Source organism: Strongylocentrotus purpuratus, unplaced genomic scaffold (assembly GCF_000002235.5).
Source record: "Strongylocentrotus purpuratus isolate Spur 01 unplaced genomic scaffold, Spur_5.0 spur5_scaffold_18, whole genome shotgun sequence".
Classification (NCBI taxonomy): domain Eukaryota; kingdom Metazoa; phylum Echinodermata; class Echinoidea; order Camarodonta; family Strongylocentrotidae; genus Strongylocentrotus; species Strongylocentrotus purpuratus.
In genome coordinates, this window is record NW_022145603.1 from 17254878 (window position 1) to 17279801 (window position 24924).

Below are 24924 nucleotides of genomic sequence, written 5' to 3' on the forward strand. Positions count from 1 at the left end.
AAACAGGACCCTGATCATACCCTCGGATGCGATAGTAGTTTGAAATGAAATAAAATATCCCTTAAATTAAATTTAAATAATATTGTTTCATTATTGACGAGCACTGATTGAGAAACAGACAAATGTCAGGGTTGAATGAAAATTCTTTCCATCTTCTCTTTATCCAGAAAAATTGTGATTATTCACATTACCAAGGCCCTGTCTTTAGAATATTGCGATATATCTGGATTGATTGGAAAACGTCCAACATTCCAAACTTACAAACTTCTAGCTCATTGGTAAAGAATTGCGAGTGATGTTGTCAAGTTTTGACTGATTTGAATTAATCGCAACTGTTTATAAGACGGGGACAATATGTAATTGATCTGAACTTGAAATTATCATATATTTAAAGTCTTGACGTTTAAGGCTCCTTCAGGTAAGACACAGGAAACCACCGCAGAAAACAACCGCAACAAAGGTCCTACGTGTATTGACTTGGATCTGTGTTATAAGATACAGAAATCTAAAGCATATTACTTTACGTCATGAAAAAACAAAATAGCGGTTTTGCCTCATCATAATCGAACAAGGCTTAAGAACTTGGCCACTCCATGCGACTTTTGTTCTTGTATTTGATATGGCATAAAATATTGAGGGTATTAGAAGATGAATTCTGGTCATATGAATAACGTCCTTGCATTTGGGAAATCATTTGTAGGTTTGCGTGAGGTCACGCCCAGTCACGATAACGGAACCGCTGAAGCGAAGTCAGTCGTTATCACCGAAAGCCAGCTACCAGAAGTATGCTACTCACGAAGCAGAGATAGTCAGCAATGCATCCTCTCATACTCACGTAGAACTGACAAGACCCTCAGGTATGTAATAATAATATTTGATTCTTATATAGCGCACGTATCGACCTTGCAAGGTCCTCAAGGCGCTCCAACTTTACCCGGCTATGCTAGGCTGCCAATTTCGACGCTCACAGCATTTTAAGAAGGAATTCCTTTCTACAGGTACCCATTTAACAACTGGGTGGAGAGTGGCAAATGTAGATCAATGTCTTGCCAAAGGACTTCAGTGCCGCAGCGGGACTCGAATCACGGACCTTGTGATCAACAGTCCGGCGGCGTATCCACCCATGTATAAAACACCTCATTATAAGAACCGCTTTCAAACTAGCCTTTCACTTCATTATAATGGCTTGGGATGAAGGAGAACTGGGACCCGTTTCACAAAGCCATTTGTCAATGACAAATGACAAAAATCAGTGACAAATCTGCAGATAACCAATCAGAAGCAGGGATTTCAGTAGCTCAAAACAAAAACTGTCATTTGTCACTGATGACAAGTTTTGTGAAATGCCCCCCTGGTGGTTTTTTAAGTGTAGATGAAAGTGGGATTGAAAACAAAATCTACATGATCGAGAGCGACCAACAAAAATGTTGGAATGGGGGAGGGGGGGGGGGGGGGAGGGTTATTTCAATTTGGCAACAATTGAGGGCTATTTGGGGGTGTACATGGACTAGGTCAATGGGGCAATGCCCTTTGCTGCTGCGTAGTCTGTAGAGTTTGACGGAGAGTTTGACATCGCTGTGGTTTACTGTCAGGTCAGTCATGTCACAGATCCAAGGGATCTTTCTTCATGAACCTCTCTCCACCCAGGAGAGAGAGAGAGAGAGAGAGAGAGATAGAGAGAGAGAGAGAGAGACACACACACACACACACCAGTCTGGTAGATTGTGATCTTCAGTTGATTTGAAATCAATTAATTAAACAAAAAATAATTGCCACTCTGAATGCAGGAGGTGAAAAGTTTAAGATTTTATCCCTTATTTTTGTATTCTTTTTCTCTTGAGTGAAACATAATATAGGCTAAAAATTATAGTACATTCAACAATTCTTCCAGCTTAGTATTATTTTCTTTGCTAACACATTCATATCTTAAAAATAATCTTAGCAACGACTTGAATTCCAAAAACAGAGTATGTGGGTAGTAAACAGAACCATTAACAATCTTCTTAACGTAACATTTATAAATTGCATATTGCGCATAATTTAAAATAATATTCAGAAGTGAATATTTCTTGTTTCCAATATCCTTACCTACAACTATTATTTTCTGGTCTATTTGTATTTCTTTTGGAATAGATTAAATATCAAATTACATATTATTTTCCAAAACAAAGTCACATCCTTGCCATATAACATAAATCCTTGCAATATAACATAAGATTTCATCCCTTATGACTTCATTAATATCCCCTGTAGGATTTCATAAAGAGAAACTAGCAAGTGCAATAAAGGACATTTCAAAAATATGTCTTTTGGTAGAACTTAACAATGAAAGTGAAAACAAAAGAAATAATTTGTCTGTAAAGTTAGTAGATACTTACACAGATCGTTTCCAGAGACTCTGTTTTAGTCATGTCATCGAACAATTTTTTCTTATCAGTTATGTTGATGAACGAAGACGTACCGGTAGAGAGAAGTGAAAGCGAGCAAACTGTTCTCAACACTTTAGTCACGAACCATACGTGTCATCCCCTCTGACACTAAGCATTTGAAATGTGATACTCTGTGAGGAATATATGACTTTCAATTTTTATGTCATACAGTAATAAATGAAATTACATCAGACCTGCTTTTTCACAGGTCGTAGTATTTTTTTTGGGGGAAAAATGGAGTGGAAAGTTAGGCAGGGTAGAGAGGGCGAACCCATCAACACTTGTTGCCCAGGGAGAGGGAACTAGTCTGTATTATTTCAGCGCCCTCTTATCTCGTCCCACCAAACGGATCGTCAGTGCAAATAGAATTATGACTATTTAATGGTGTTGTCTTTAACATGCGGATTAACATCAGAGAGGGAGAGAGGGGGGAAGAGAGATATTTGTTTGGGAACTTTTGTTGATATTTTCCGTGTTGAGTGGTCATTAATTCTTTTTTTATACGATGTAAACAAGAAATTTGATGAAAAAAATGGGCAAAAGACAATTGTTTGTGGTCTGCATGTTCTGATATTGATAAATATAGAAAAGAAGGACAGAAGTACAGAGGAAGAAGAATTGAAGGAGACTAACAAACAGACATATATCTTGTCCTTTTTGTAATTCATTTTCTTATCATCTAGACAATATGCATTAAAGCAATGATGCATGATTAGAAAAGCAACAGCAAAAATCTGCTGTTTTGTAAAGAGAAGCAAAGCAAGATAAGGCAAATAGACTTTTGTTAACTTTGTTTTCTATCAAATGAAAATATGAAGTAAGATGTAAAGTGCCAGTGATTGAAGAACAAATAATAATCAAAGGGTAATAATTGTGTGAGAATTACATGAGTGAATCACTGGTGGCACTCTTCTCTATGTAACATATATATATATATATATATATATAGAGAGAGAGAGAGAGAGAGAGAGAGAGAGAGAGAGAGAGAGAGAGAGAGGAAGAAAGAGTGAGAGATAGAGATAGATTGATAGATAGATAGATACACAAACGGACAGACAGAAAGATAGATACTTAGATAGAGATAGAGAACGAGGCACATGCAGGGAGACAGACAGAAAGAGAGGAAGAGAGATAGAGGGGAAGGGAAAGAGATAGAGGGAATGAGAGGAGAGAAGAGAGAAAGAGAGAGAGAGAGAGAGAGAGAGAGAGACACACACACACACACACACACACACACAGGGGGGGGGGGGGGAGGGAATATAGAAAGAAATATAGGAAGCGAGAGACACAAGAGTGTCTTCTAGTGGAAGACTAAACCTAGCTTTAACGTAGCTTACAGTAGGAGGGGGGTTAGGCAGAGGAAACAGATGATGGTTTATGTTGTGGATTGATAGTATCAAAGAGCTTAACCCTTTTGAAACATTATTCTCTCTCTCAGCCTTCCTTAGTTCCCCCGTCTTAACAGGGTGGGCGGATTGCTGCTACTTTACGCAATAATCATGGAATGCTGAGAATTTGTGATAATAGGGGGGAGGGGCCGGGGAGGGGGCATCTAGGCTAGTCTAGACGACCTTTGAGGTAAGATTGCTTCAGAGAAATAATAATTGAACTTCCTCCGTCGTATTAAACAGTTTGTCTTTCCTTCTTTGCCTTTGTGTAATTCTAGTCACATGCAAGCGTGCTTATCTCTAGTCTGTCTTTCCAGAATAAAGTTATTAAGGTATGTAGTTCATCAGATTGAAGGGATATGCTTTAGAGGCAGGTTCAGTGTTTTAGGATCTTATTTTCAGCTGGTGATGACAGAATACATACATCAGCTGTATGTGTTTTTTTCTCACTCACATTTTCAGCCTCCTCCTTCTTCCTTATCACAACGAATCATTTCTAATGATTTTTAAGAAGAAATTCACCATTGCCTTTGAGCTTGAAATTTCCCTGGTAAATGTCATCAAAATACGACCCAGACTATTCTGAAGAAATTTATCATAGAACATGATAAAATGAGCTCTCAATGCTTTTATCTCTGCTTATGATATCAACGACATAACGTAGCTAAATTTAGAAGAATTTTTACTAAGAAAATAAAAATAAAATTGAGATAAGCGAACATCGATCCTAGTAAAGTAGTTACAATCTTGTTTTCTCTCTTCAAAAATATTCCTTTGTCTAATTAAGACTTTTGGGATATATTGTGAAAAATAGAATCGGTAGCAACTAATCAGGAAGTATTTTTGTCATTGTGCAGGCGCTTAAGAGACATCGGGTAGTCAAGCATTGTCATTGTGGTTCATGTTTAATACCTTGGTTTGACGATGTCTTTCTTGTGGATTAGGAAAGGATCATCCTGTATTGCAATCATAACACAATGCCTTATGTCTCTCTGAGAGTAATAGTTTGAAAGCAAAGTTAGCATGGGGGGGGGGGGGGGGGGAGGGGGTATATTGGAGAAGGGGCAAGTAGGAAATGGGGGGGGGGGAGAAGAATCTCTCTTGCTATTAAACAAAAATTAGAAGTTGATATGATTGAACTCACTTCACAAATCATCACTTTCTGTTGTGAAAGAAGAGATAAGAATTTAGAATTAGAATGAGAGTTGAAATTCATGACCTATATTTTACGACCCCTGCCCCATCACCCTCGCAAAAAAAAGATGAAATTCCTTTGAGAGTAAACTACTTATTTTGAAAGAAATATCTAAATGACTGTTTAAATCAAAACTTGCATTCGCTGAGAGAATAAAAAACTCTGAATAACAAGGTAGATAACGTGTAGTAAATCCATTAAAGTATTCTTGATAAAATTAGAGGTTATTCCACGTAACGCCACCACGTTGCTGATTTTGTTTGATAGTATGAAGAAGGGAAATGTAATAATCAAGTCATAATGAGTTTGATCAAATAATGCTTGATCATGCCCGTCAATGGTAGTCTTTGTATATCACATCAGATGCTGATTCGATTGAATAGTAGGAGAACAGGCTTGGTGTGGTGTGCTTGGAGTAGATAATGCTAGAGAGATAGAGAGAGAGAGAGAAAGAGAGAGATAGAGAGAGAGAGACAGAGAGAGAGACAGAGACAGAGAGAGGGAGAGACACACACACAGATATGGAAAAAGAGAAACAGTTAGAGTGCACAAGAGTGGGGGAAAGGGAAAGAGAGATAGATAGAGAGAGAGAGAGAGACAGACACAGGATCTAGGAAATTCTATTTTAGATTAGGAGAATACAACCACCCGCAGAAATATGGGGCGCAGAGCGATGGCGCCAGTCAGCCCAGCTCGTGAAATCTCAACCCCCGTACCACCGCCTTCCCACGAATCCCTGGCGTTCTGTGATAGCACCGCAACGAGTTCCTGCTCAATTTCCTCCGAGTGATCTAGTTGATCTTCTTTCTTGTTCATCCCCGATCAGTCAGCCAGCCAGCGAGCGAGGCATGCGTGAATTCTTCTGCTCTTACCTAATCTGCCCCTACTAGCTAGCTTGGTGCGTTTGAGTCCTGCTAGTCTCTGTCAGCTCAAGGCCTCACCTGACGAGTAGCCACCCCAAAGGTGTCGGGGAGAGGAGCCAGTAGCTTCTGCTCGCGGCTACTGATGGTGCTCTTCCCTTGTTCGTTATCTAGGCATGTTGAAGGAATGCTTTCATTTCCTCTTGTTTGTCAGTGTGAGTTTAACACAGTGGGCAAGCCTTGACGGATATTAAAGGCTGCTTTAGGTCTACACCTTACTATTCTTTATTCTCCTTTTGATTTGGTTCCCTCTTCTTTCTATTTTTTGTTTTTTGTTTAGATTTTCCTCTTTTAGGTATTCTATACATTATTTTGTATGGTTTATTGTCTCAGTGCTTTCTGTGTTATCACTTTTGTATAACACATCTTTCTGTTTGCTTCAAAATCTACCTACCTACGTACCTACCTATTTATCTCTCTGTCTTTCTATCTATCTATACATCTGTCTTTCTACCTATCTATATATCATTCTATCTTTCTATCTGTCTGTCTGTCTATCTATATGTCTGCCTCTATCTCTCTATCTGTCTTTCTTTATGTATGCCTGTCTATCTCTCTATCTATCTATCAATCTATCTTTCTATCTATCAATCTATCTTTCTATCTGTCTGTCTGTCTATCTGTCTATCTATATGTCTGTCTCTATTTATCTATCTGTCTTTCTATTTATCTATCTATACATCTGTCTTTCTACCTATCTATCTATCAATCTATCTGCCTGTCTGTATATCTGTCTATCTATATGTCTGTCTCTATCTCTCTATCTTTATTTATGTCTATCTGTCTATCTATATGTCTGTCTCTATCTCTCTATCTGTCTTTCTGTATGTATGTCTGTCTATCTGTCTATCTATCTATCATTCCTATCCGTCTCCTTGTCTGTTTTCCATCAATTTTCTCCACCCATCTCCCTGTCTAGAATCCTTTGTCTCTCTGTATCTGTAGGTTGTAATGATTATTATGAGCCATTGTCTTGTGGATACTGTGGTCCAGACAGTGGTTTATATATGATCAAAACAAAGTAAGATGAGCTACCTGAATATATTCCTAGTCTCTTCCTTTGTTGAGGAGTTTCTACCCCCCCTCTCTATCTCTCTCCCCTCTCTCTCTCTCTCTCTCTCTCTCTCTCTCCCTCCCTCCCTCTCTCTCTCTCTTTCCCCATCTCAAAAAGATGACAGCTACGTTGTCACCTCTCACAAGCTATGATCAATTCCAAATCTCTAGGTTTTGTTGTTGAATAAGCTAAATATATAAAATAGCTTGCATGGAATATAAGGAGAAGAAGAAGGAGGAGGAGAAGAAGGAGAAGAAGGAGAAGGTGAAGGAGGAAGGAGGAAGGAGAAGTAGGAAGGAAAAGGTGAAGGAGAAGGAGGAGAAGGAGAAGGAGGAAGAGAAGGTGAAGGAGGAAGGAGAAGGTGAAGGAGGAAGGAGAAGGTGAAGGAGAAGAAGAAGGTGGAAGGAGAAGAAGGAGAAGAAGGAGAAGGAGGAAGGAGAAGGAGAAGGAGAAGATGAAGGGGGAAGGAAAAGGAGAAGGAGGAGGATTGTGTTTTTGTTCGGAGTTCTAGTTGACTGGTATCCGTTGATGGCTTGTCTGAACCACAGCGAGCCACCCGACCGACCGACCAACCGACCGACCAACCGGTCCTAAATGTCAGAAGAGGAGGATGTAGTCGAGTTCAAACGAGTGCAACTATAAACCAATCACTTCCACCTGTAGGTTTAGATAATGGGGGTCATAATAGGAGGGAGGTACTTGTAGGTTAAGGGATAAGAAAGGTTCTGTAGGAGTATTCAAAAGTTTTGACATCGACTTCTGTGTTTTGGGGGAGAGAGTGATGGGGGGGGGGGATGTAGAGAGACAGCTATAGGCATATTATAGATAGGCAGAGTTGTAAAATGTCTTAATGTTTATCTGTACTTTTCAAAAATTATCAATTCCATCTCATTTCAAGTTTTCTCTCTTCATACATTCCTTCGATTTTCATTCAGTTTCATTCATCTTCTTTCTTTCTGGATTATCACTTTCATCCTTTTTGTATATATTTTGCGTTCAACTCATTATCATATCTCATAATGATGATACTATGTCAACTCTTTCTCTTCCAAGCTTTTATACTCCCCCCCCCCATTACTCTTTTCCTCTGCCTCTCCCCTCCCCTCTCTCTCTTTCTATTTGATATTCCTCTGTTTCCATGCATTTGCTTGTTTGTTCTACCTATTCTCATCATTTGATGCCTGTCTGTCTTTAGGTCTCCTTCTCCATCTCTTCATTGATACAGACTGCATAATCTCTATTTCTTCTTTCTTTCTTCTCTCCCTCTCTATCTCTCTATCTCTCCTTTTTCACTGTCTCTCCCTTTTTCACTCCCTCTCCCTTTTCACTCTCTCTCTCTCTCTCTCTCTCTCTCTCTCTCTCTATCTCTCCTCTCCCTCAGTCTCTTACTCTCACTGTGTATTTTCTCTCTTTCTCACTTTCTCTCTCTCTCTACCCCCTCTCTTTCCCACTTTCCTCCTCTCTTTTTCACTCTCTCTCTTTCTCTGTCATACTCTCTCTCTCTCTCTCTCTCTCTCTCTCTCTCTCTCTCTCTCTCCTGTTCTCTTATCAGTAGCCGTCAGTTAGATGAATTGGCTCGCTAATAAACATTATTAAATTGATGGCTTCCCTATTCCTCTGTTTGACTCTCTTTCATTAAAACAGATGGAATGTCACTGCTCATTACACCTCATCATATTCAAAAGTTCAAGGTCATTCATATTATTCTATTAAACAACACTGTGGCATAGACACAAATAGATGCGAGAAAATGAAATTTGTTTAAGAGTAAATTTTATCAGTCTCTGGCATCAGGCTAATAAAATGATAGCATTTGAATATGAAAAGTTCATGGCTGATCCGTATCATTGAAATTTGTCTCCACCATTTTTTTTAAAAGTAGGATTACTCCTCAATATTGAAACTGTTTAAATGGTTAGACTTATTGAGATTTGATTATATATTTATAGTGACATTAGTCTTATTAGAGAATCCTATGGCATGGATTGATAAGAGAACTTGAAGTAAGCAACAGAAAGTCACTTCATTTAGATTTATGGCACACAAGAAGTAAGCTCACTTTAGCTTGTGGTACATAAGTGTAATTAAGTAAACTTTGCATCAAGTAATATCATCATTTCTTCCAAAGAAATTCAATCTTTTAGAAAGTTATGATTTTTTTTTTTTGGAGGAGGTATGGGTTCTAGAATCTAGGTGTGGCGCCAACAAAAGTTACATTCCTTAAGAGTAATTTTTGATAAATTATACAGACAAGGAAGAAATACAAAGTCATGAAAACTTTTTTTCTCTCTCTCTCTCTGCCCCCCTCTCTCTCTCCCTCCCTCTTTACTTTGGAGTTGGAGTAAAAAATCTCTGAGGATGAGATATGAAAGAAATGATATTAAGCAATCTTGCCCTCGATTTGGGAAAGTTCTAAAAATACTGTGGTTTGGTATGGCCGAAGCTCTCCATTAAAGCTGGTGGTAATTGCACCTAAGTTCTCGCATCCTGCTCCAGCAAGTCGTTCAGGTTTTCTCAGCTCTCAAGTCTAATCCTCAGCTTCACACTTCTAAGGGCAACAAGAAAATATAGTGGACTAAAAGGTGATGATCTTTGCTAAAGATGTGATTTTACAGGGAAAAAAAATATTTAAAAATTGTTGGGGGCTACTTTTCAAGCTTGCTTGCATGAAAATAACACTCTTTAATTTGTTTTGTATTGAACTTTATGCAAATTTGGGGGCTCTTTTATGACTTTTGGGGGCTCTTTGGGGCAATTCGGGGGCTAATTTGCCCCAAGCCGGCAAGCCCCCGTGTATTTTTTTCACTGGATGAGAATTACATCTATCATTGGAATTTATGAGATGAAAAAAAAAAAGTACAGACAGAAATGTACTCAATTTCTTTTGTCATACGTTAATGATTAAGAATGTTTTATGTGTTGGTCAGGACACAATTATGCTTACCGGTATAGGTGGTTGAGTGTAAAAATGAAATATAGTATGATTCTATGATGAATGCAATTACCGTTATCGAATCAATGGCCAAATTTTATGATACCTTTGATATGACTAAAACACCATCAACAACAAAAAGATTAGAACTGAGTTATTCACACCCCTTGTAAATTTGATGTTTTTTGTGTTTTTTGAAACTCAAGAATTAAAGGTGGATTGGTTGAATAAAGGCCTTTGGTGAATACTTTTAGATGTAAGCTTTTATGTGTCACCTTCTCAAGGAACATACATCAGGAGAAATCAAGTTTAACATACTTGTTCATTTCATTTGAATGGTAGGAAAGTTTCAGTCTATTTTTTATTTATTACTAATTTATAAATTGAACTGAAATGAATTTGGCCTTTGAAAGACCTTTAACCCAAGTGAAGTTTGCCGTCTTCTCAACTTTAACTCAAGCCAAAGTCAGCACTTCAAAGTGGATCAAGTCTTGATCTCAGATAAAGCAGGCAAAGAAAAGTTTGTTGTAGATAGAAAGGGGGGCAGATGACTCCCCTAAAGTCAGGCTTAATCTCTTCCATCTCTCTCTCTTTCTCTCTCTCTGACTGAGTGTGCCTCCCGGGGCATGCCTTGTGGTAACGTACAAGGGAGATTAAGAGACCTAATCCAGGGGTTCTCATACCTCACAAACATTCCATGATTGATTAATATTGTTAATCTGTCCTGGACCTGTTGTTGTTTTATTCTTGATGAAGTAAGTAATGACATGTAGGTTGAGAGAGAAAGAGGGATTTATCATGGATTGGGTGCGCGAGAGAGAAGTAGAGGGAGAGAGAGAGAGAGTGAGGGGCTGGGGACATTGACAATATGACGACGGGGGAAAGAAAAATATGGGAGGTCTTTAACACGCACTCTCTCGGAAGTAGGGGAATGCGAAAGATAAGGCCCTCCTGGTACCTGCGACGTAGAGATAGAGCTCCCTCGTTAGGCCAGCTGTCAAGTTCCTAATTGACCGCATGAATGCCAGGATATCCTGGATTGTCAACGACTAGTACTGACTTAACCTTGCGCAAAGTGTGCTCATGAATATGCATGAGCTTTACAAGCTCAGTGAGTGGTACTGATTTAACCCTCGGCTAGTGTGCTCATGAATATGCATGAGCTTTACAAGCTCAGTGAGTGGTACTGATTTAACCCTTGCGCTAGTGTGCTCATGAATATGCATGAGCTTTACAAGCTCAGCGAGTGGTACTGACTTAACCTTGCACAAAGTGTGCTCATGAATATGCATGAGTTTATATGCATGAGTTTTACCATCTCAGCAAGTCGTAGTACTGACCTAACCTTGCACAATGTGTGTTCATGAATATGCATGAGCTTCACAAGCTCTTGAATAAACATTCTTGTAATGATTAGAAGAAGAGGGTAAATACTTAAAATGATTTGATAGACTCTAATGTAAAGGAAGAAAGAATGATTGAAATGTTGAATTTGCTTTTTTAGCTCATGAATATGCAGCAGTTATTTCCCATTTCCCTTGATATTGTAAAGAAAACAAAAACTATATTTAGCTACAGAAAAACATGTTGTAGAATTAATGTTACTGCAAGGTTGTGAAAAGACAAAGGTTGCTTGAAAAATAGAATGTAAGACAGATATAGTGTTGGTCATGAATTATTGTATTATCAATCTCTGCACTGCTGACAGAAGAGCACAGTTAGTCAATGTGTGTTTACACCAAGAGTGAAGAAGCCCGTCCTATAAAATTGCTTCAAGTTTCGGCGCAGTTTCCCCCTCCCTCAAACGTTCTTGGAATTAAAGATAAAGACCAGTTATGGTCATGCGATTGAATTGTGAAAGAAACGTTGTGGAATCGATCAGAAAAGGTTGATCATCTAAGAAATTTGGCCCAGTCTTGGTAAAGTTACAAGCACTGTACACAGAAAGACGTATATGGGACTACGCACACGTGCACGACACGTGCGTTATATCGATCAGGTCCAAATAGATATAATAATTTACCAAATATATCAATTAGTAGGCGGTTTCTCTGCAAAATTTGTATGATCACATATTAGTCAAAACATATTCTTTCACAATGATTGGTAATAACAGCTTCCATTTCATTTTTTTGAGAGGGTTTTTTTTCTCCAAAACTGGTCTTTACCTTTAACTCGGCATATAGATGTGTACCACATGTTTGATAAATAATCCGTATTGTACATTACTGTTAATCCTCTAACACAGTTCATCTTCCTTTACTGAGCCTAAGACGTGCAGAGGAGTCATTGGGCATGCTGCAATTTGGTGAGCAAGGGGTCAAAGGTCAAAGGGCAATTGGCATGTCTAGAGCTCTGCATTAAAAGAAAAGAAATTTAAAAAAAAACCTCCCCAATACCTGCATCCAATTCATTTTGCATTTTGGAATCCATCATTTCCTTCCCCTTGTACCAGTTATTTTCTTGAGTTCAAGTAGAATCTTGATTTCCTTGAAATGTGTTATCGAAATATAGCTGCTGTCAAATTTTAAACTTTAAAATTCATGCATTGCTATTATTTGCATTTCTTATGCTTACGACTCTGTTATGATCTCATACAGTGTTTGAACAGTTCTTAATCAAGTATTTTGGTTTGAACTAAAATATTGTTAGAAATGAATATCTGTGCCATTGCTGGTTCCCTAAAAGCCTGCAGCATGCCCAAGTTAGCTGACCCTGCTCTTGTCATCCTGTTGCTATGTTGGACATGGTTCACTTCATCTGTTTGAGCCAGACAGGTGTGTTTACATGTATACTTTATCACAGCGTGAACACCTTTTTTGCTCTGTACAGAACATTTGTGAATCTATCTCATAGATGTATATGAGGGGTTTTACATTAGATTCTGATCTCTAATTTGTTAGTTCAATTTCCTTTTTATTTTATCTCTCTTATCCTCTATCTCTTATTCTCTTGTATCTTAATTGATACTTCTGTTCTTCCATTATCTTGCCTATCTCCTTACTATCTTGCCTCTCTCCTTATTATCTTGCCCCTCTCCTTACTATCTTGCCTTTCTCCTTATTATCTTGCCTCTCTCCTCACTATCTTGCCTCTCTCCTTACTGTCTTCATCTGTCTTTCTCTCCTACTTCACCCTGTGCAGCTGGTTCTCTGGCCGATGCTCTACAACGTGTCAATGCAGATGCTCACTACGGAGATAGATCACCATCAGACAAGGAACAGATAGCACTTGATACGCTCACCAACCAACTACCAATCAGATCCTTCTCTGCTAGTGACATCACAATGGGAAATATAAGTGGCAGTGACGATGAAGATATGGTAAGCTAGTTGTAATCGCTGAGGTGTTTAAACATGAAGGAGAGAGTTATTTACAATTTATTACGTAGAATTTGAAAATTATGAACTTAGCAGGTCAAGCATACTGTGAGGCATTATTACTATAATAATAATAATAATAATAATAATAATAATAATAATAGTGGCTACTTGTATAGCGCACAGGTCCACCTTGCGGTGCTCATGGCGCTTAGAGAAAAGGACATCTAACAGACATAAGAAAGAAAAAGACAATAAACCGAAAAAACAGAATTCGAAATTCTCCTAGAACTGGTAAATTAAAATATCAAAATATTAAGGAAATATGTGATCTTATAAAAGTTTTGAATCACTATATTCAAGGAATGAAATGGAAGCGGTATGAATTCAGTAAGTTAAGAAAGATGGATGTAAATATGATTTCTGATCTCTCATCGACTACCGGTACTGACATGTCATTTATAACAGTAAAAGCAGTGCAATTGACAATTGTAGGGAAGATGCCATCGCAGGCGTAGTAAGGAAATTTATTTCAACCCCTTTGACTTCTACCCCTAAAGGTAATACAAAGTTTTGGGAAATTGTGAAAATTGGGTGGATACTGATTCTTTACAATTTTAATATATTTGGATGCCCCTGTGGATGTATTATAAGCACTACAAAAATTAACCCCCAAAACATTGAATATACAAATTTACCGGTGCTCCCGGTAAATTTTGATAAATTTCAAATAGTGCCTACGGCCGTACAATAGTAGCTGCGAGCATAAAAAGCTCAGAATATGTCGTTGTGATATATAATTTCCAAACGAGAATAGCTTATCGGGCGATTTTAGTCAAGAAACATTGTTTCATAGCTAAAGTGATATTTTGACCTTGAGAGAGAGCTATACATCATGGAGAGTTTATTATTTATAATTTCATAACTTTAGACTCGATTTCAACGATCAATGAATATTGTAGGAACGCATGTGCTTCCAATATATTAATTTGAACCAAATTCATGACCCCATACCAATACTTTGTAATACCTTTAACACTGTAACACTTGAGAATGATTTATATTACCGGTAATTAGAATGGTGTAAAATTGCCTGTACTTGGTATCGATAAGGAGTTATGTTTTGTCTTTTGTGAACAGCTAAGCAGGAAAGGAATTGTGATTGATCTGACTGAAGAAGATGAAAGACCCAAGATAGATATCCAGGTTGATCATGGTAAGTACTGTCATCATCATCATCATCATCATCATCATTCATACACTTAACAAGTTTTGTAATCTTTTAAAGGGATAGTCGAGTTTTGTTGCACAGGGCGCTACACAAAATAATTTTTGTGTGAGATAATGAAAAACTGAGTGACAAATTTGAAAGAACATATAATTCAAATGACAAAATCATCTGTTTGATCAAAATTGGTTCATAGAAAGCTGAAATATCCATAAGTATAATGATTTCTAATATTTGTGTACCACCACAAATATTCCATACCTTCATAGCAATTTTAGGACCTCAAAGGGCACTAGAAATGTCATAGATAGAATAAGAGCAATAACCATGCACTTTGAAGGCAATTGCGGTCTGAAAACTGAACTCAACTATCCCTTTAAAGTGTGTGAAAATACTTGAGAATATGACAAATTACGGCTTACATCTAAAAGTATTCAACAAAGGCCCTTATTCAAACAATCCACCTTTCATTCTGGTCTTACGAAAAACATGAAAACGAATAACAAGGGATATGAATAATTTAGTTGTTAACTGTACTTGTTTTTTAATGTTATACCAAGAGTATCAAAAATGTGCTAAATAAAGTCTTGATTGTTCATGTACGTTAAAAGACAAGAGTTGCTGCTACCCTGTTTGGCCTTCAACAATAAGGGATAGAGCAACGTCGATCTGGCGCTGCTCAGTGGCTGCCGGGTTCATGATCAAATGGGCAAAAAGAATTTACATTTTCGGTTTAACTTAATAAAATTTGGAGTGGACTTTAAAAGATTATTATTATTACATGACAAAATCAGTAAGAGATTTATGAATGTATTTTGATCATGATACTAAATCTCTGTCTGTCTGTCTGTGTTTCTGTCTGTCTACAGCGGGTACAATAGCTCGTATGTATCGTGATTCTCGTAAGGCCGAAGCCAGCAAGCCTCACATCAAGCGGCCTATGAATGCATTCATGGTTTGGGCGAAGGAGGAGAGGAGAAAGATCTTAGCCAGACATCCTGATATGCATAACTCCAACATCAGCAAGATACTGGGTAAATACTAACACTTTGTTTCATACATTGATCTACATTTGCCACACTCAACCCAGGTGATGCAGATTGGTACCTGGCAGGAATTAAAGGCCGTCAGTACTAGTTTAGACAGGGGGATTAGACCACGCATCAAGGTCACTGACAGGTGGCTATCTCATTAACTCAGCTCTCAATTAGCATAAGAAAAAGAGGATCATGGGAGAGCAACAGGCACCGATTAGGCATTGTTTTCTATATAGAGGGAGCAAGTAGCTACAAGTAGTACAGTGGGCCTTTAATTCCTTGAAATGCTGGAGCGCTGTATAAACGGCAGCTAGGCTAAAGCCGGGTAATAATAAATGCGCCTCGGAATAGAATTATCTAGATAGACAGTGATATAGAAATGCCTATTATTATTATTATTATTATTAAAACTAGAATCTTATGCGACTTCAGCCTTTCGTAAAAGACAGGGATTTTCATGGTGAGACACTTATGTGAAGTGCCAAAATCAAAGGAAATTGCATGTTTTGTCTCATTTAACTCCATTCATCCCTGAACATTCAGTGTTATTATGAGCCACTTATGCGGTGATTATCATTAAATATTAGATCTTGTGCCAAGTAATTGTTGTAATGCACAAGTTATCCTTTGCATCGTTAGCAAGGACGTTGAATTCTGAAAACTTTCACATAAAATTCCCTTTTTAACTTGAGTTAGTAATAATTATGGACATATATATCTGGATACATCTTTTTCGCGTAGTATCAACATGTGTAACCATTTCCTTTCAACTGGGCTATCACCTTTTTGAATAGCATATCTGCATCGGTTTAAAGGTATCCGATAACTTTGTCTCAGATTCTGAAACAAAATCCTTGATTTAGCTCATGCTGCAATGATAATTATAAACCTTTAGGTCAGTCAGGAACCCCATGACTTTTACAAGCCGATCGCCTGTCTGATTATCAAGATATTTATGATTGGAATTACAAATTTTGAAAACCGTTTGCCAACGGTTTTCATAACACTACAGCCTATTGGGGAAAACGAGTATGGTAAAACCGGTCACTCAAAGATTTTTACTTTTTTGAGGCATTTCTTGATCATTTTGAAGCGCAAGTTTTTTTTAGGGCTTCAATATTACACCATATCACGTAGGGCTATGCGTCTCAGATTTAACATTGTTAAGCAATTCCTTTAATACTTCATGAATTAGTTTTTACTATCTCACTCCTAAACATTCAATATTTCTTTGTAGGTTCCAAATGGAAGACTATGTCCAATGCTGAGAAGCAACCCTACTACGAGGAACAAGCCCGACTTAGCAAAGCTCATCTCGAGAAGTATCCGGACTACAAGTACAAGCCGCGCCCTAAGCGAACGTGCATCATCGACGGCAAGAAGCTTAAGATCGGCGAGTACAAGGCTCTCATGCGAGCCAAGCGTCAAGAAGTTAGACATGTATATTACACACGCGACGGTGAGCATATGATAAGAGCACCCTCTATGGCAACGACACTCAACACGCCTACGTTTCCATTGTTAGACTCGTCGGGTGGGTACACTCTAGCTGGTATCAGACCTCCTACCCTGCCTACCATGGTCGATAGCGCGTCATACGAATCGGAAAATGGAATCGCATGAGAGTGATAGCGCCCTCGCGTCTTATTTCTGTACATCAAAACGGTTTTGTTGTAAAATGTATGATTTCTTAATACTTGCGTTAAGCTTTATCAAATGCTGACTTTTCGTGACGATAGACTGCAACGCTCGCTGCGAATTTTCCATGAATATATGCATACTGTCTAACATTTCAGGTGTATTTTAGATCGGAAAGGAAAATGTGCTGCTAATTGAACCTGGATGGGTTGTGTCGGTCACCCTTGTGGATGTTATAAATGGAATATGTAATGACATTTATGTAATGACGTGTATACTTGTATAGAATTGTTGGATTGTGGTATATGGGTATTATGTGAGAAAGGTTGGGAGTGTTCAGCAGCTTGCAGTCTATCGTTGCATTATATTACGTTTTGAATTACCATACCCACCTTACAAGCATTGTCAAACAACGCCTGACCGGAACGCATAGAATGCGTTCAAACATAGACTATTTATGAGAGATAGAAGAAGAAGTATTTATTTCATGCAGCTATTTTTTTGAGATATTTATCTGAATTGTTATCTAGCCGGTGCATGTCAAATATAAGGAAAGTATTTTGAAACCAGTGCTACCCTTAAGATTGCAGAATACTGTGATCTGTCGGATAGATACATTTCAAATCATTAAACTTTTGTTTGCTGACTGGTCATTTGCAGTAATATTATTACTCATCTGTAGAACGTTTTCAAAATTGTTATTTTTCTTTCTTATAATTGACTTGAACTACGCAATAGTTCTCTTATGATACTGGAACAGGACTTCCTTATAAATGTATGTATGTTTGTATTATTGTATATAAATGTAGTTGTGAATGCTCAAATTTTTCTTTGGGTTGTGTTTGTACAAAAATGATAAAATACAATCGAGAAAAAAAAAAAGACAAAAATGTGGAGCAACTTTGACAAAAAAAGGTAAGCCGTGCAAGAGTTACGTTTGCAACTGAATCAACGAAACTAAACTGATTAGATGTAAGATTAAGATAATGAGGATAACGAAGGAAGTCTAATTAATAATGAGAGTTTTTTGTACCATACCTCATACTAATTGCTTCATGTGGTTTTAACAGTGTGATGTTTTGTGACTTTTGCATGGTGTACGCATATTATATCGTGTGATTGGACGTGGTCATTAGATTTAGATGTCTAATGACTGGATAGTAGAAATGCATATTCGTGATCATGCTAGTGGTAGACAGAGAATGTGGACTAAACACAAATTATAAGCAAGCATCATGATATTAGAAGCATATATATATATATAAATATATCTATCATGGGTGGACACTGTGACAATTGTCTTAGTATTGATGAATATGTATGAGCTAGAATGTGACGAATCATGGATGGCCGGTGTATTAGAAATCATGAATTATGCATTAGTTTTCATGAATTATGCATGATGCCTATGACCATGCTTTTTGTGTACTGGAAACCACAATCTTTTTTACCCTTTGTGTAGCTCTTAATAGTTGGGTGACGCTTTGCTCTCAAACATTATAGTTTCCATGTTGAGAAAATTGAACTTTTTATGCTCTATCGTTCACCTTGATTCTTTAGTATAAGTTTGTGACTCTGTAAATATAGTATTTACCATTTTTTATAGTACACTGTTTAGGTTATACTTGGTATTTCATATAATTTATATTTACACACAAAATTGCCCTGCTTTAGCATTAGAACGCAAACCCTGTTATTTCTTCTGCTGTACTGTTACATATCTGTATTTTTATGCGGCTCTGTAACATAGTCCCATAGCTTCATTTTGGTGTTGTTTTTATTTGTCCTCTCCTAATCTTGCCTGCTCTCGCTTGCAGTATTTTATATGTATTCACCCGTGATGGTATTCAGTTCTGTTGACCCATTTTTTTTCATTTTCATTGCCAAATTTGCATTTTTTTGTGCCCCCTAAATGCCATCGCCATAATATTTTCTTTGAAAACTATCGGTTGATATAGCCCTTACTTTTTCTAATCATTTGTATACAAAGTTTTTTTCCCAAAGATGTTTTTATGTAAATTTCCTCTTCCTTTTGAAAAGTGCAAAAAGACTTTTTTAGAGAGTAAATTAAGCACTTGAAACAATTTTGTTTACTCCCCCTCAGTTTGGCAATATAACATCTCATGTGTGAATGTGTCGATATCCGTAAGGTGTTAAACAATGTGCTATTGTCTCTTGAAATCTGTGGAAAAACTGTATTGTCAAAATAATAATCTTGCATCGAATAACTTATGTGTATGTAATATACTGACAGATGACATAATGCAAATAAACTTAGTCTGTGGTAGTGAATGTATTGTAATCGAACTCAGCATTGTAGAATGTATGTGTGTTGAATCGTCCTACCCCTAACATATTCTATGGATTTCGTGGCGTAGAAATATCTTATTCTGTCTTGCCCGTGTCGTCATGGAAATGTAGGTCGTCAGGTCGTCGTAATAGCAACCCCTTCCAACCCTGTACTGTACATAACAAACAGACATGTACTTCACACTGGTCGAGATCTTAAGATTCGAAAAATGAGCTCGAAAATGAGCCTCTAAAGTAAACCAACATTGTTGATTGTTTCCCCGCAGAATAATACCAGAGCTTCTTTCAATTGAGAAGGTTTTTTTAATAACTTGAACAGAAGGCGTCGCTTGTCCTTGTATCATATTGATAATGGGCAATCCTTTTCAATATGTTTGTCTGATTTTGTTTCCTATAGCCGGTATGACATTTTGATAAATCCATTGTAGATATTCTCATTTTAAATCTGGAAACATTTTGCTTAATTCATCTTAGAGAATAGGAAAATAATCACTATTTTAGGTCTTCCAGTAATGATGCGATAAGGAAAGCAAACAAGCTTTGAAAGTCAATGTATGGGACCGTGGTTTAAAATAGGGGCAGGAATGTACGCAGATTTGTTTCCATATTTCATTTTGATAAGCTATGATAGCTTCAAAGTAATGCTTCATTATGAGGGAAGATAAGCAATGGCTTTATTTTTCAAAGAGAGTTCAATTTGCTTTGAATTCTAAGAAAATGATATATAAATATCCATAAGGTCCATGAAAGTTTGTTACATACAGGGGATGTGAAGGGGGATGAGTTTTAATAGGACTGCTAAAGTTAGATACTTACTTGACATCTGTTCTTGTAAATTTACGGACAGAATTGCATCATGGGTAAATTAATATCACTCTAATGGTAGTCTTGTTTGCCGTTCTCCGAATGAATTGTGGGTAAGCGAGGCGACCGTGATGGATGCAACTCTGTCTGTGATAGCTGCTCTGGTCTGGTTTAGAGCTGATCGTAGTAGTTTGTAGTAAAACAGTCAATGTTTGTGAACGAGTGTAGAATCAGTTGTTCATCTAGACTTAGTCATGCATATCAGAGGAAAGGAGAACGTTTTGTGTTCCTGTGTCATTCATTGCAGATCGTGTCTAAGAGAGAGAGAGAGAGAAATAGATTTACTTATCAGATAGCCAAAATAGATTATTTAGATTTTATGACTATGTTGCTTCTACCTCAGATCTGTGTTTACGAATCAAAGGCTTGTATTTAGAAGGACAGCTTCTCGTCTGGTTTCAGTTTGAAGATTTATAAACAATCCAGAAAGATAGAGAGAATATATATGATTGTATGTTTGGGACCAGTACGGTGTGAACTTGAAGTTAACCCTCTTCTGGCCCGAAATAGACTACTTCAACTTCAACAATATCTTTTCATATATATTGACGGAGAAGCAAACCATTTGGGGGTTATAACAACTCACTAACATTTGTCCTGTTATGAAAATAAAGAGGTATGGTATAGACTGAACTGAATACACAGTGATAAATAAGACAATTTTTTTTGTTACTCTGTGTTTATTCATTTCAGAATTTTTTTTCTGGCTTGATAAACTTACATGGCCGCCAAGTCTTGTAATATCCTGTCAAAATTGAAAGACCGTGGAAGTAAAAATGTCTCATGATATTTCCTTTAACTTTTGTAACTTGTGCCAAACTACAGAAGAGATTTATTTTATTTACCCTTTGAAATATTTTAAAAGTTGCTTTATTATAGATAAAGTTTGGATGAATTGATTATGTACCATGTTTTGTGTTTTAGTATTAGCATATCCCTGGTAGCCCTGCACCAATCAAAACATCTCTTGTAGGCCTGAAATGAATATTCATGACTTCTGTGTTCTTCCTAATGTAAAGATTGACCAAAGCAGTTGATTAGTGGAATATTTTGTTCAATTTGTAAAGGGGCTTTAATGAATGATATAAAAGAAAGTTGTAGAAGAATTTCACAGAGTGTATTACTCCAATAGACTTAATTGCTACCTCACAAACCAGTTTGTTTTGCTCAAAAATACCTCGTTATATGGACATATATTATTTCATTTTGACCCACGTTTCCCTCAAAAAGAAATGAAATACTTTATCAAGGGTTTTTTTTTTGTTGCCCTATAACGCTGTACAAAAAAGCTTTGCTTTGGTGCTCATATAGAGTATTTGACTGTGCTGATCCAATCAGAACTGAAATTGGCAAAATATACTGCGTTTTTAGTAAATATCTCCCGACTGATTTATATGATGAGTATCTTCATAATAAATCTAATTCTTTCAAGTCTCAAAGCAGCTGAAGTGGCTGGATTGAATAACACAATCATTTGTTCTGTCTTTTAAACAATTTTGTTAATAATTTGATGTCATTTTGAATAGGTTTATTGTGTTGTATTCTACCATCTTATCAAAGGAGTATGTGCTGTATTATGTACATAGTGTAATCTCTATACATTATGCACAACTTATGTGTTTATTTTTTAACAAATAATTGTATTGTGAATAAAACAGTTTTATAATTATGATAATGCATTTCTATAATTTCATGTGTTTAGCTGTTACATTAATTTGGTTTTAATCTGAATAAGATTATGTTGTGTACAGTTTATTTATTTGTTAGTATGTTTTAATATTAATGAATTTGGACATATTAAAACAAAATTTAATTGTTTAAAAACATCATCTTTACAAAAGGAAACGATGATTTGCTTTATAATGCTCTCAATAACTAAATATCTCCCCATTTACATTGTTTAAAAAAAAAATCTTTAGATATCTTGTTTCTATCTGTCTGTCTACATTTTATTATCTCTTTCTTGAAATTTGTCTTCATCTTTCCTTTTCTATTTTTCTTCCTTTATACTCTTAGTTTTTTTTAAATCTTACCCTTCTCTCTCTCTCTCTCTCTCTGCTCTGTATCTAAATAAAGATCTAATGTGTACTGGTCCTTCTTGAATTAATTTGTTTAAACAATGTTTTTTATGAATAAATTTTGTAAAAACATTTTGTTCGCTAAGACAACAACAATTTCCCCCACCAAAATATGTAGTATTTGTAAGATGAATTGAATTAGTGTATCATTTTAGTCAAATATGTATCTATGTATCAAATGATTATTCAAATATGTTTGTTTTGGAACTCCAAGTGTGCCATTATCTCTTCATTTTATCCTTCTGTAAATATTTCTATTTCATTTTTTTCTTAAGAGGTGTTTTGTGAATCATACGGGTTAAAAATATGTTACATTGTGGGTTTGTTGGGCAGGCGAGGGCGCTGTTTGCTTGGAATGCTCCTCAGTTTATCATCTTTAGCCAAAGTGCGTTAACCCTTCTGACCTGCTGCTCACAAAATAAGAGGGCTCAACAGAATGCGCTCAAATGTGTTTTTTTTTTAGACGGCCCTCATGTATGCCAGCATCAATTTTCCAATGACCAACACATTTATAAATGCATTGATCATGAAAATGTTATTGTTTTATTCATTAATCATGAATAATTTATCAAGCGCTTTAAATTAGTCCCACCTATAAAATAACATGTACTTAATTAATGATTACCATGGTGCATGGACATTAACTCTCAGTTTTGCTTCAAAATATGAGCATATTGTAATATGATGCATTAATAATTTTGTTTAATAATTCAATAACTACACACATTAATTTTTGTTTGTACAATTTGTATCACATGAAACTACAGTATTTTGATAACACAATTGAACATTGAATTCCATTTTCTAAAGAGAAGTTTCATTTGTTTCATTTTTGTATTTTTTCTTTGAATTTATAGGATACCGTAATAGGAAACTGGTGCTTATTAACCTACACCAAAAGATGAGTGAGATTTTTAAAATAATTTTTCCATTTGAAAATTTGTAAGGCTCAAATATGAAGCAAAGAGGGTCATGTCATATTGATGTGTAATACTGTATGGGGTGCTATACTGCTTGTTTTACTTAACTAGGATTATTTTGTTGTATTGCCAAAGTTAGTCTTTTTCCAGTCATTGAATGGTAAAGAATAACATCACAGAAATGTTTCTGGAGGTTGCTATAAACTGAGCGCTAATTTCTCCTATAAATTAAATTGAGTCTACAAGAAAGAGAAATTGACTCACTTCAGTTTTACTTTTACAGCAATGAATATACCATTCAATGCCTGGAAGAAGACTGAAGTATAAAACCTTAACGACAGAGGGCGTAATCGATGATCAGACTCGGAGCCAGTGAGTTTGGCCAAATAGGTTTCTATCAGGTTTATATAATGACCTATGTTGCTATGTTGGACAAGCAAACAATAATCATTCTCTCTCAGAAACCTATTTACCAAATTCTCTGATTCTGGGCATGATTATTTTTACATTATTGGACCGCATTATGCCCTCTCGATCCAAGCAAGCCGTTATGTAATATTTATATTGTCAGCTTACTCAACCTTATATTTTGTTTTACTCATATTAAGTCAGTTTAATGGCATTATTTGTGAATATAGTTTTTCTGTTTATTTGCTCTCCCTAAAAAGAAAGATGATCTGATGTATCTGTTAACTGTAGAATGATTGTATTTGTGCTGCCATAGGCTCATCTGTATTCTTCTCTTCATCATGGGAGGACAAAATATGAAAAGAAAATGACATTAAAAAAAAATGAATAAAAGTGACAGAGTATGAAAAGTTGTGTGTGGACCTGCTTTTTGTTTTAGGTGATAATCGTTTCCTGTTTCAGTGATTACTGAATAACCAAATTCCTAACTTCAACCCAGGAGCCAGCTCTATTGCTTATGCTAAGAGAAGGGCTTGCAGGTGCTTACTAAGCTCTGTATTGCAGGCCTGATAAAAACCTGATTTAAATCAGTTTCCTGATTTTTATTTTTTTTTCCCCCATTTTTTTTATTCCCTATTTTCCCAAAATTTTCTTACTCAAAAGGGGGGAATGTTGTTAGATGCCATTTTTCCTCTCCGAATCCTCTTCTTTTTTCTTTTTTTACTCAAGGGGGGCGTGGTTGCGGAACCCCCCCCCCCCCTTTTTTTTAGTGCTCACTATCACCCCTGGTATTGTAAGATACAGAAATGTGAACCGTATGCGTATAAACGAAATAAAGCCTCAAAGAATTGTCGCCAGAGTAAATGTATGAGCATCAAGAAAGGTTGGATAGATAATAGTGGGGAAGATTGACTATTTACTAATTGACCTGTTCATTCATTCATTCAAAACGGTTTATTTCAAATAAAACTTTCATCGCAGCGCGGTTTAGCTGAATTACAAAAGTTTACAAACAAAATTAATAACACATAATGTAAATATAACATTATATTGAATCTGAAAAATAAATCGGTCTAAATACGAGAAATATCTCTTATTGCAACATATGGAAACAAACATTAGAAAGAAATCAGAATTATCATAAAGAACTATAATAGTTCTACTGAAATCATGTGAAAGAAAAAGGACTGAAGTGAGCAATAA

At 36.5% G+C, this 24924-nt stretch overlaps 1 protein-coding gene across 5 annotated transcripts in view; it reads left to right on the forward strand.

Annotated features, from left to right (window-relative positions):
* The window catches only part of soxd1 (transcription factor SoxD1), a 113439-nt gene extending 89308 nt beyond the window's left edge, over positions 1 to 24131 (forward strand). For 2 of the 5 annotated variants that reach the window (XM_030988763.1, XM_030988766.1), the window contains 6 exons: positions 701 to 857; positions 12167 to 12226; positions 13063 to 13241; positions 14379 to 14454; positions 15336 to 15500; positions 16741 to 17141. In XM_030988763.1, coding sequence (XP_030844623.1) covers positions 701 to 857; positions 12167 to 12226; positions 13063 to 13241; positions 14379 to 14454; positions 15336 to 15500; positions 16741 to 17126 — 1023 coding nt within the window. In that variant the 3' untranslated portion in view covers positions 17127 to 17141. 5 annotated transcript variants of the gene reach the window in all.
* The last annotated feature ends 793 nt before the right edge of the window (positions 24132 to 24924 follow it).